This window comes from Talaromyces rugulosus, chromosome VI (assembly GCF_013368755.1).
Source record: "Talaromyces rugulosus chromosome VI, complete sequence".
Lineage (NCBI taxonomy): Eukaryota > Fungi > Ascomycota > Eurotiomycetes > Eurotiales > Trichocomaceae > Talaromyces > Talaromyces rugulosus.
Window position 1 is genome coordinate 4242443 of NC_049566.1, and position 11187 is coordinate 4253629.

The 11187-nt window shown below is 47.2% G+C and overlaps 4 protein-coding genes across 4 annotated transcripts; 2 read left to right on the forward strand and 2 right to left on the reverse strand.

The window, feature by feature from the left end:
* Nucleotides 1-412: 412 nt before the first annotated feature.
* On the reverse strand, nucleotides 413-4840 carry TRUGW13939_11774 (uncharacterized protein; the record flags this gene model as incomplete). Its single annotated transcript, XM_035494879.1, has 8 exons — nucleotides 413-979; nucleotides 1046-1941; nucleotides 1991-2436; nucleotides 2520-2549; nucleotides 2627-2730; nucleotides 2796-2868; nucleotides 3519-3950; nucleotides 4011-4840. 8 exons carry the CDS (start codon nucleotides 4838-4840, stop codon nucleotides 413-415), a joined length of 3378 nt encoding a protein of 1125 aa, XP_035350772.1.
* A 723-nt stretch (nucleotides 4841-5563) lies between these two features.
* Nucleotides 5564-7412, forward strand: TRUGW13939_11775 (uncharacterized protein; the record flags this gene model as incomplete). The annotated part of the gene is made up of 2 exons (XM_035494880.1): nucleotides 5564-6093; nucleotides 6215-7412. 2 exons carry the CDS (start codon nucleotides 5564-5566, stop codon nucleotides 7410-7412), a joined length of 1728 nt encoding a protein of 575 aa, XP_035350773.1.
* A 575-nt stretch (nucleotides 7413-7987) lies between these two features.
* TRUGW13939_11776 (uncharacterized protein) lies at nucleotides 7988-9418 on the forward strand (the record flags this gene model as incomplete). Its single annotated transcript, XM_035494881.1, has 2 exons — nucleotides 7988-9102; nucleotides 9157-9418. The coding sequence occupies 2 exons, from the start codon at nucleotides 7988-7990 to the stop codon at nucleotides 9416-9418; spliced, it is 1377 nt and encodes a 458-aa protein (XP_035350774.1).
* A 1140-nt stretch (nucleotides 9419-10558) lies between these two features.
* Nucleotides 10559-10922, reverse strand: TRUGW13939_11777 (uncharacterized protein; the record flags this gene model as incomplete). The annotated part of the gene is made up of 3 exons (XM_035494882.1): nucleotides 10559-10724; nucleotides 10788-10857; nucleotides 10907-10922. The coding sequence occupies 3 exons, from the start codon at nucleotides 10920-10922 to the stop codon at nucleotides 10559-10561; spliced, it is 252 nt and encodes an 83-aa protein (XP_035350775.1).
* Between the last annotated feature and the right edge of the window lie 265 nt (nucleotides 10923-11187).

Below are 11187 nucleotides of genomic sequence, written 5' to 3' on the forward strand. Positions count from 1 at the left end.
GTTTTGCTTCAAGGGCGCATATGCGAAGAATCCGGGAATTTGAATATTGCACCGTTGACACCCAGGAAAGGCTTATGAGATTCGACAATAGGGACGTGGACCATAGATATTTCTGAAACCTGAGTAGGGACAGGGATCCGTAAAATTGTCGCTTGGGCAGTCGCAAAGGCGGTCTTGGAATGTGTATCCTAGGTATTAAAATCCATAGATCCAATATGCATGGAGAATCGAAGAAAGATATGTATAATGTCAGTATTGAAATACATTCAAATGATTTTGGTTCAACAAGTAGGAGCAAAAATGGTTCGAGCATCGCTAGACGCAGGGGAACAAACGTAGACAACGCTTATCACAATGATGGTATTGGTAAAATCAATTAGTCTTTGAAAGGCTAAAGGGAGGGAGTGTCCGATTAAAGGTTTCCAAGGTCCCACCAGGCAGATCCACCAGCAGTGCCAGTAAGGGCCTGAAAATCGAGATGGCTCATATTTTCCATATCCTCAAACTGCGTGGGCTCCGCCCATAGCCAGGGCGTGTTGCTGGTAAACATGAGGTTTTCGGGAGCAATCATTTTTTCTTGCATGGCATTTTTCGTTCCTGTGCTAGACGTAGCACTACTTCCGGGTGGCACTGCGGGAACTGGCTGCGGACGGTAGAATGGCATGGGCACAGCCTGACCCCCATCGGCAGTGTTGACGTTGACTTCGGGTGAAGTCGTTGCTATGATTTCTAGGGTCAAACTATCTTCGTCCATCTCATCATCCCGGTCAATGGTTGCTGCTGCTGTCGAGGGAGTGAGTGAGGAGTGAAGTAAATTGCTGGTGAGCATCTCCTGTGACGACTGGTTATCATTACAACTGAATTGGAGAATTTCCCACATCAGGGGGATGTTGAGATGGATTTTTGACGGCATCCAATCCTCATAGTCCATACTCTCGGAGCCGGATGCAATGCTCATTAGTTTATCGAGGGTTCGGTCCTGTAAGCTGTTAGTATAGGGGGACACGATCCTCCTGAAGCCGACGATTTTTCTTCGATTGCGTACCAAATATTCACAAGCGCGGGACAAGGGCGCAAAATTTTTCAAAAATCGTCTGCATTTTGCGAGATCCACGTTGGATTTATACTTCAACCTGGGATCCGCAGAACAGCAATAATAAAGCTGAACGGTAGCTGCGATAGCAACCATGTGACAGATGGAGGGGTCCACCATTCGTACTTGCTTATCCTGAACCATATCAATCAGGCGAACGATCCACGTAGCATGTAACAAAACTAGCTCTGATGATCTCCGCCAGAAGCTGTTGGGAATCGCTAGATTCTGATTATGCTGTGATGACACGATGTATAGAAATGGGTGGTTCAGTATGGTGTGAATAGCATGGTACAGAAATTGTGCCTTTAGCCAAGGAACCCAGTAAGCTCTATGCAATCGCAGTTCCTCGGCCTTTCGTTCGTAGAACTTTACTGATTCATATCGGTGACACAGAGGGGTTCGGTTCTCAATCTCCATCAAATCCGAAAGGATCATGGCGTACATAGAGTCGTGGAACCAAGGTTCTTTCATCCGATGGCAGGAACATTCATACACATAAGTTCTCACCCTACTCCAGATCCATCCGAAGTAAACCGTCATACTCCAGATCCCAATATCGTCCGGTGTCGTGCATCCGATATTGTCTCTCGGTAGAGGAGGCGGCCGGGGTTTATTCGATTTTGGATATGTTGAAAACCAAGGACGCCATGTCTCGGTTGAAATGCTCAGAAGCCCAGTTTGTCGACCATAAGTCTGCTCCAGAGATTGAAGACTCCAGAAAAGTCGTTTCTTTCGCTCTGTGAGTGGGTCATTGTTGGTATATGTAGACTCGACATCCAACATGGCAGATCGACAGAGTTGAATCGCAAGAGAGAGATGAAATCGGCCAAGGTTATCTTCTCCATCTGTCTTTATGTTAGTCATAAAACAACATCAACTGTAGGATCTTCTTACTTATGAAAAAGCCGTATGAAAGAAGACACAAGCTTTCCATGGTTGATAGCTCCACAGTGCCATTAGCAACGCGAGACATGATCAATCCTCTGGCGTTGTTGGCGTAGTATTGCCAGTGATCGGAATCTTGGGTTAAGGGTGCAGCCAGCGCTTGGATGCTCCAAACCAGCTCATCTGGAAGATCGTCCTGATCTTCAAGCTCGTCAAGATTAAAACACCATAGCGGCTGACGGTGCCAATACTTGAAGTAAATATCTATGGCTTTGGGGACAGACAGTGACAACGAGGATGTCCCACGATTGGAGTCTTCTAGTCCAAATCTGGTTGGGTGAGTGCTATCATTGACACTGTATCTTCTGTCGCCCGATGCTGGCGGATGGATAGACTTTGATAACGATGTCTTGATTTCCTCGAGGATTTGCTCTTGACGTGTCGTTTGAATGGGTCTGGATAGGTTGATTAGAACAAGTTCAAAATAGCAGATCTTCGGGGAGAGTATCTACATATTTCCGCTCAAGATGAGATTTACCTTTTCTTCGAGGTCGGCAAGCTTGTCTCGCTGTGAAGAGAGTCAGAAAACATCGAAGAGATGCACTTGAAAGGTGGGCAAGGCAGCGATACATACAGACTGCTCACCTAGCACCGCTCGTGGGGGCGCCGTGGCATAAGAACAATGCTGATTGAGGCGCACGCAGCACGAGCAGGCCGGCTTTTCGCCAGGGCAGCGGATCTTCTTTCTCCTGCAATAATATGATGTCAGGTCTCGCCTAGAAGCTCGATAGGGATAGGCAGTGAACAAGCAAACCTGCAGTTGAGACAAGCATGATTGGAGCGCAACCTCTGGCGAGAGCTCTCTGGCGGCATCGTCGACAGGGACGCTGCGAGCACCACTTAGCGAGGCTGGAGCAAAAGACGGAGATCAAGGAGTCGCGAGATCGCCTACTTACAGTCCGGCCTGCTGTGTGGTGACAAGACAATGGCCTACTTACTGCGTATGGGTCTTGGTGGTCAGGTGGCCTGATCAGGTGACTGGCGAGGAGGTGCCGGGATTCGTTAACCTTGTCTGGACAACTGGTCCATTTTACGCTGACAATCTGGGCTCTCCGCACGCCGTGATTGGGAGATTGGCTTATAGATAGGCCGCCTGGCCACTGAGGGGCATCGCAGGGAGGGGCTGTTGTGGGGCCGTGCGAACTGATAACACGGTACGTAACTTGGTATTTTGGTAACTTGTAACGGCTGGTATTATTGTTACTGTCTACAAGGGTGATCCCTGTCCTCCCCACCAATCACAGACGGCTATCTTCTATACTTCGAGTGCATAATATTTTATGAAACCTTATTGTTACTTAACAGTTTAAATACCACTACAAAGAGTACCTGAAAACAAAATAAACTTCGCTAATTTATTAGGGTAACGTTCTGAACTGCGCTTGCAAGAATCAAACAAAATCCAAAATCTCGTTAGGGGGTCGTCATGAAGAATTAGGAAAGGGAAAAAACAAACAAACAAGAATGAACTAATTACCACGCTATGCCCTCATCAAGTGTGGCTGGACAGTCGTTGCCCGTGTTGCATGATAGACCAGAGCAGAATTCGATATCTTTCTCGCTCGCTATAGACAGTTCGGGCAACGTCTGTCGAGCGGGCCATATCTCTCGCTTCGCCTTCTGCTCCCGGTTGTAGTGTTCCGTCACCACATCGCGCACCATCTTCTGGAAGTAAAGAGGGCCCTTTTCCTTTTCGGGGTGTAGCAGTCCGTTCACAAAAACGCCTCTGTTGAGGTTCTTCTGTGTCAAGTCACAGAGATACTTGTCCTCCGACATGATGCGCTTGTACATGCTGTTGACGTAGTCAAAGTCCTCATCGGTGGCGTTTTTGTTGCGGTATACTTCATATCTCATGACGGCACTAGTGGGAGACACGGGGACGAATCGTTGCATGAAGAAAAAGTTCGGCCTGTTTGAAGAAGAGGTCATTAGCTAGGGAATTGATCAAATTCAAAAAGGGTATACTCACGAGACATTCATGGATGCATTAGGGAAGTAGTAAGTGCTGGCAACTCGCAGTCCACTGGAAATCTGCTCCTCGGTGGAGTGAGCGTCATGAATAATACTTCCATCCTTTGTGGAAACCGAGTAAGTGGACAGGTCAGCCACGGCCGGAATATCAGGATGTGTTGTTGGGCAGTGGTAGCATTCGTTATAGTTGTCGGCAAGGATCTTCCAGTTGTAATCACCCTCCTGCTCCCAGCTGTGGTCAAATACATAGTCCTCGAAGTTGTAGTTCTGGAATCGGGGCTGCAAATCGATTCCCCTGAAATCGTCTTCCCACGCGATCTCGGGCTTTTCACCTGCATCCAGGTTGACCCAGACAAAGCCGTTGGTATCAACATGGACATGGATAGGGAAGAGACCGTTTTTGTTCTTGTCAAATCCTTCCAGGCCCTGGTAACTTGGGGCTTTGGCCAGCTTGCCGTTTAGGCCATAAGACCAGCCGTGGTATTTGCAGGCAAAGATCTTAGATGACCCTTCGTCTCCCGTGACGACGGGGAAACCTCGGTGTCGGCAGACGTTGTGAAAGGCGTTGATATTTCCTTCGCGGTCCTTGACGACAATGAATTGAAAGCCGGCCACATCATAGCGAACCCAGTCACCTGGATTAGGGACACGTGCTTTGTGTGTGGTGAAGAGCCATCTCTTGCAGAAAATGCCTCTTCTTTCAAGCTCAAACATCTCCTGAGAAGTATACCAGGAGGCAGGTAGAGCCCTAACTGGACTGTTCTCATTGGTGGAAGCGGCCTTTGAGGTATCTCGGACACCGAGTAGGTTCCAAAGGGTCGAGGCCATTGTGATGTAGTGTAATTAAAAAAGAATCTTAGGGACTAGGAGATGAAATTTGAAAACTCTTTGATATCTTCAAACTCTCTGCCCTGGAAGATGGGAACCTTCATATATACATATTCATCCCATGACTTCCTTATCTCACCACTATGTCAAACAACAACGAGACATGGAGAAGCCCCCCGTAAGCCGTATGGTGGCTGCCGAGCAGACGGAACGCTGCCGATCACAAGACCGGAACGGAGATTTGCTCTACGGGGCGGTTCATTGTTGTCGGCCTGATAGCTCGATAGTTTAATGATAAGACTATTTTTATTCGTATCCACTAGTGACTGCTACGATCCACGGTGCGTCACCCGATCCATGCGGCCTGGAATGAAACGTAAGGAAATCCGGTGGTGGCGCGGGACACGGCTCACTCAAACCCTAACCTCCCGTGAGCCGAGTGGCTAGAACACCAAGTGCGCTCTGATCTCAACTAGAAAAATATACATCCATATGTCCTGAAAGATAACAGGAGGGGTCTACCTAAACAGGGGAAGTGATCCATCACGATGCAACCATATCGGGTTCTAAGCAGGAGTCTAAACAGTTCACTGCAGGACTTCCCCGAGGCGAACTCGTGTCGTCTGGGGAAACATGGCTTCTGTAACCCTTATAGGAACCCCTCCATTCTCTGTATCAGTAGAGACTAGCAATCTCTAATGCAGTGTCATGCAGGATCTAGCTATGTCGCCCACACAAGATTTTATCACGCCTTTGGGCAGAGAAAACCTCAAGGAAAAAGGGCCCGAAAACAATCGAGATTGTGGAGGGTTGCATCATGAATTGGATGTCAAACCCGGCTCCGTGTTTGAAAATGGGGACAGCTTGCAGCGTAAACTCGGAAACCGTCACGTTCAGCTATTCGCAATTGGGGGCTCAATCGGGACCGCCTTGTTCGTGAGTATTGGAGAAGGACTCAACCAAGGCGGCCCTGGTAGCCTCCTGCTGGCTTATCTCATATGCAGTTTTATGCTGTCGTTGGTGAACAACTGTGTGGCTGAAATGTCAACGTATATGCCGGTTAGTGGGGGATTCATACGCCTGGCAGGAAAATGGGTTGACGAGGCCTTTGGTTTCATGGCTGGATGGAACTTTTTTTTCTACGAAGCTTTCCTTATTCCATTTGAGATCACAGCAGTGAACATGGTGATCTCTTTTTGGAGAGATGATGTTCCCGTTGCTGCTGTATGTGGCGCTTGTATCGCATTATACGCGTAAGACTGCCCAATGCGATTTTTAACCCTAATCTCCAACCTCACATTTCGTTATATTCCCTAAGCCAATGACCTCTGTAACCCATAAAAAAAATACATGCTGAAATATCTCTCCATATAGTGTCCTAAACATCCTAGCCGTCAAAGCGTACGGAGAGGCCGAATTTTGGCTCTCTAGCGGCAAGGTTTTCCTGATATGCATCCTTTTTTCCTTCACATTCATCACCATGGTGGGTGGTAACCCTCAGGGCGATGTCTACGGCTTCCGCTACTGGCAAAATCCAGGTGCGTTTGCTGAGTATCGGAGTATCGGTAATACTGGGCGTTTCGAAGGATTCTTAGCGGCCCTCTGGGCTGCTTCGTTTGCCTGTGTCGGGCCTGAGTATATTTCGATAGTAGCTGCAGAAGCCAAGCATCCTCGTACCAACATCAAAAGTGCATTCAACATAGTGTACTGGAGATTCGGCGTCTTTTTTATAGGCAGTGCACTGTGCTGTGGTATCGTCATAGCATACAATGACCCAACCTTGGTCAAAATCCTTTCTGGGAAAGCTGGAGGCTCAGGTACCGCAGCTGCTTCACCGTATGTCATCGCCATGGCCAACCTCAACATTCAAGTGCTGCCCCATATTGTGAATGCCCTGCTGGTCTCTAGTATTTTTTCGGCCGGTAACACGTACACATACTGCGCCACCAGAACATTGTACGGGATGGCACTGGATGGTCGGGCCCCCAGATTTCTCACCAAATGTACTAACAACGGGGTGCCGATATACTGTTTTGCCATCGTGATGGTGTTTCCTTTCCTTTCATTCCTGCAGCTTTCCAACAACTCGTCAACAGTATTAACTTGGCTGATCAATCTGAGCACAGCCGCCGGGATCATTGACTTCATTGTGATATGTGTGACATATATCTGTTTTTACCGCGCATGCCAAATCCAAGGACTCGACCGCAGCGCTCTTCCATACAAAGGACGATTCCAGCCATGGTGTGGATACATCGGGCTTGCTTGGATGGCTATAATTGTCACTTGCTATGGTTATACTAGCTTTCACCCGTGGGATTTAACGGGATTTTTCACTCATTACACCATGGTCATAGTAGCGCCTGTACTATTTGTCACATGGAAGCTGTTAAAAGGCAGCAGATGGCTCAAGCCCGAGGAAGTAGACCTTGTATGGGAGGCCCCTTCGATCAACGCCTACGAGCAGAACAGCACAACTACCGATCCTCCTATGGGGTTCTGGGGGGAAATAATCGCTTTATTAGGCTTTCGATGTGAAAAAAGCCGTTTTCAAGCTGGATCGGTTGCCTGACAGCTTTTGGGTTTGTTGTTTGTGGTATGAAACGTCGGTGAAAGACAACAGCACTGTATCCAAAAAAAAAAAAAAAAAAAAAAAAAAGCCCGATTTCCTTGTTATTTAGGGCCTCCGTGTATATTCTCGTATCCAGCCATTGTCTGTAATAATGTTCCACAACAACGGTTCCGATAACGCAGGTCGATCCATACTGTAATGGGACAGCTGGAGTGTAGCCATGTTTCCCGCGGTCTCTTCGCCCAGGGCTAAACCAAATGCGGTGCTTAGATCCTGGGGAGGCTGGAACGGTGATAAGACTTGCCAGAACGGCTCGATCTTGCAGGTCATTAGCCGCGTATGTTTTATCAGTCACTCATACATACACGTGTTCGGTGTTTGTCGTGGGTCAATGTTTATCAGTAGCGACGCCCTCCGCGGGAAACACGGTTCGGGTCGGCTGGCGAAACCCCCGCCCTTGTTCCGAAATACGGTGGTGGTATCAATGCAGTCAATTATAACCATCGTCTTGACATTGTCCAGTCTGATTCAATTTTCTTCACAGCCGTCAATTTCCTCTGTAGAAATCGCGGGTCATGGACAAGCGTGAGACCATCATCATTGTCGGAGGGGGTGTGTTCGGCCTGTCAACCGCCCTGAACCTGGCCCAGGACGGCTTCCGATCCATCACCGTGCTTGATCGGTCTATGCCTCCAGTACCTGATGGCTCTAGCAATGACATCTCACGTGTAATTCGCTTCGACTATGGCGACAAAGTTTATGCGGAAATGGGAAAGGAGGCATATGACTTATGGAACACACAACCAGAGTATGCAAACTCATTCCATCAGACACCATGCGTATGGACCGCCCAACAGTCAGGGCCTGCAAATTTAGTCTCGTCTGGTGGTTCCGACTTCATTAGAAAGACCAAGGAGATCCTGACTAACATGGGGGCGGAATGGCATGGCCTTGAAAATATGGAGGCATTAAAGGCCAGATTCCCGACAATCAGCGGGAACCCAATTGGGGATGGCTTTGAAGGCTTCTATAATACTGAGGCAGGATGGGCTGATGCTGGCCTTGCGATAGCTGGTCTCCGTGATCGCTGCATCGTTGCCGGAATCAACTTCGTGACGGGCACGCATGGCCAAGTGACGGGCCTCCAGAAGGGAGCAGATGGTACGATTACAGCAGTGAAAACAGCTGAAGGAAACTTGATCCGAGGCGACAAGTTTATTTTCGCCACTGGTGCGTGGACTGCCAGTTTGATTCCAAGTTGGAATTCCATGGTTGCCACCGGCCAGATTGTCGGATTTTTGAGACTTACCCCTGAGGAAGTCAAGGCCCTGAAGGACCTTCCAATCGTTTTCAACCTGTCTACCGGTTTCTTCATTTTTCCGCCGCATGAAGACTCGGGGTATCTAAAGGTTGCTTGCCATAGTTTTGGGTACACTCTTTCTTCCTTAGTCGAAGGGGAGGATGTTTCTTCCCCACCGAGTAGTGCAATTTCTGCACGCGCCAATTTTATCCCTGAAGAAGGGCGACAAAGACTTCTTGCTGGACTAGGGGAGATTTTGCCGCAGCTTGTTTCGAGAGGATTTGAAAAGACGGCGATATGTTGGTACAACGAAACGCCAACTGGAGACTTTGTCTTTGATTATCACCCAGACCACAAGAATTTATTTATTGCCACTGGTGGCACTGGACAGTACGTGTCTTGAACGAATCTACTATAACTGAATGCTAACATGATACCAAACAGCGCATACAAATTCTTGCCAGTAATCGGCAAGTATATTGCTGGGGCATTCCAACAAAAGCTCTCCCCTGAGCTACTGCAGAAATGGAAATTCCATACAGAATACAACAAACAAGAGAAAGATGACGTCTTTACAGGCACCAAGAGTCGAAAAGGTGGCGACGGTAGTCGTGGAGGGCCCAAGAGAAGAGAGTTCACACCACAAGAGAAGGACAACCTTCTTAGCCTCACCAACGCACTCGCTAAAAGAAGTGCCAAGCTATAAAATAATTCTTACACTTACAATTGTTCCTCATGTGGTCGAATAGAGCGTTGAAGCGGAATTGTGGGATCATTTTCTGTTCGTTTGATTTTATCGGAGCCATTGACATTAGTTCATACTTATCATGGTAATCGAATTTCTTCCATACATAAGACTAGGATATTACGGATTAGTGCCCAACCATGCACGAACATGTGAACATTAAAGCTTTCTTCTCCTAGCCAGGTCATGGTAGGTTTTGGGCGTTGAGCCTAAATGCAACCTTTGTTATTTCAAATACAGACATGCACCGTTGCTACCCTGCAACTGCTCGGGTGATTCACTGTTCGCCATAGAAATATCAGAGTTCCATCTGATCCGATGGATCTGGACCAATCCAGCAATCTGGATCCTCCGGAAATTATTATAGAACAAAAAGCGATGAGAATAAGACGCTAGCCATGTTTGTAATAGCGTTTAATAATATATGGGGCCAACCGCGATATTCAACCAATACGATACGCTTTCGGCAATTACCAGACCCACCACCCCCGCATTTAAACTTTGTGCTCCGCTCTTATCGATAAGATCTGATAGTAAGTACAGGAAAATAATCTTCCAGCTTTCGTTATGAAGAAAAATCCATCTTCATGAAGCGCGTTGTAATTTCATTAAAAGCACAATATACAGTGGACACATATGGTACATGCCGAACCGATTCACTACATATATGAACTGATGTGGTGTCAACGAGTGCCGAGATATATCCGACGTCATCAAGACTGTTTAGTGCGAACTACACATGTGGACGTTTCTGACGTCTTGAACGAGGCCGCATGTGCAGATGCAGCTTACGCTACATATGTACCAGAGCTCAGCCCCAATTTTACTTGACAACAAAATAGAATGACTACCAAAACGAGATAATAAAGACATCCAAATGCACAGACTGATTCATGAGGATGTCATGTCAGACTAGGAAGAAAGCAAAATGAAAGACGAAACAAATAACAAGACCCGGGAATGCTGCCGAGATTAAATAAATATTTGAACAAATGCAATTTCAATTTCAATGTTATGCAGCACGGAATCCAATATCGTGAAACCCTATAAGTAGGGGGATGCATAGTCTGGCAAGAGAGTGTTAGAATAGCTTTCTAATTGTTACAAATAGTAGAGTACGCCTACCACAAGCATAGACGCCTGGACCTGAATATACTTATGACAGTCACAAAATCGGTCCAAACATTTGATGCCGCCTTGGATATCCCCACGGTTCGACGATATCTGGACTTTCGGGGTCTGGGCGAGGGCTGTCAGGAGATCGGGACTGCCTGATAATTATAAGCGCTTCGCGTAATTATTTTACCGAATCAGTGAGCAAATTACTTACTGCGGAACCCAAAAGTTTCCTTTTCCGTCTACATTATCATATGGTGCCTTTGCTGTTTGAGTAGTGAAGCCTATCGGTGTCAGTTAAGGAATTTAACAATCGGAAGAGATACTACGCACCCTCGATGTAACCCATTGTCGTGTCAGGAAATCAAGAAAGAGGGAGTGGGGTTGGGATGTACGGTTGATGAAATATGACTGAGGTTTGTGAAAGCTCTAATTGAATGGATTGATGGGATATATACCATTCACATAAATGAGCAGTGATCAAAGTCGCTTTGGATTAGAAGTAGAAAAGAAGAAAAATTCCATTGTTCTCCTCCTCTCCTCCTCTGCTTAAATACCCTTTGACCGACTGATGCGGCTCTTTAAACGCCCAACTCATCAATCGCAGATGGCAC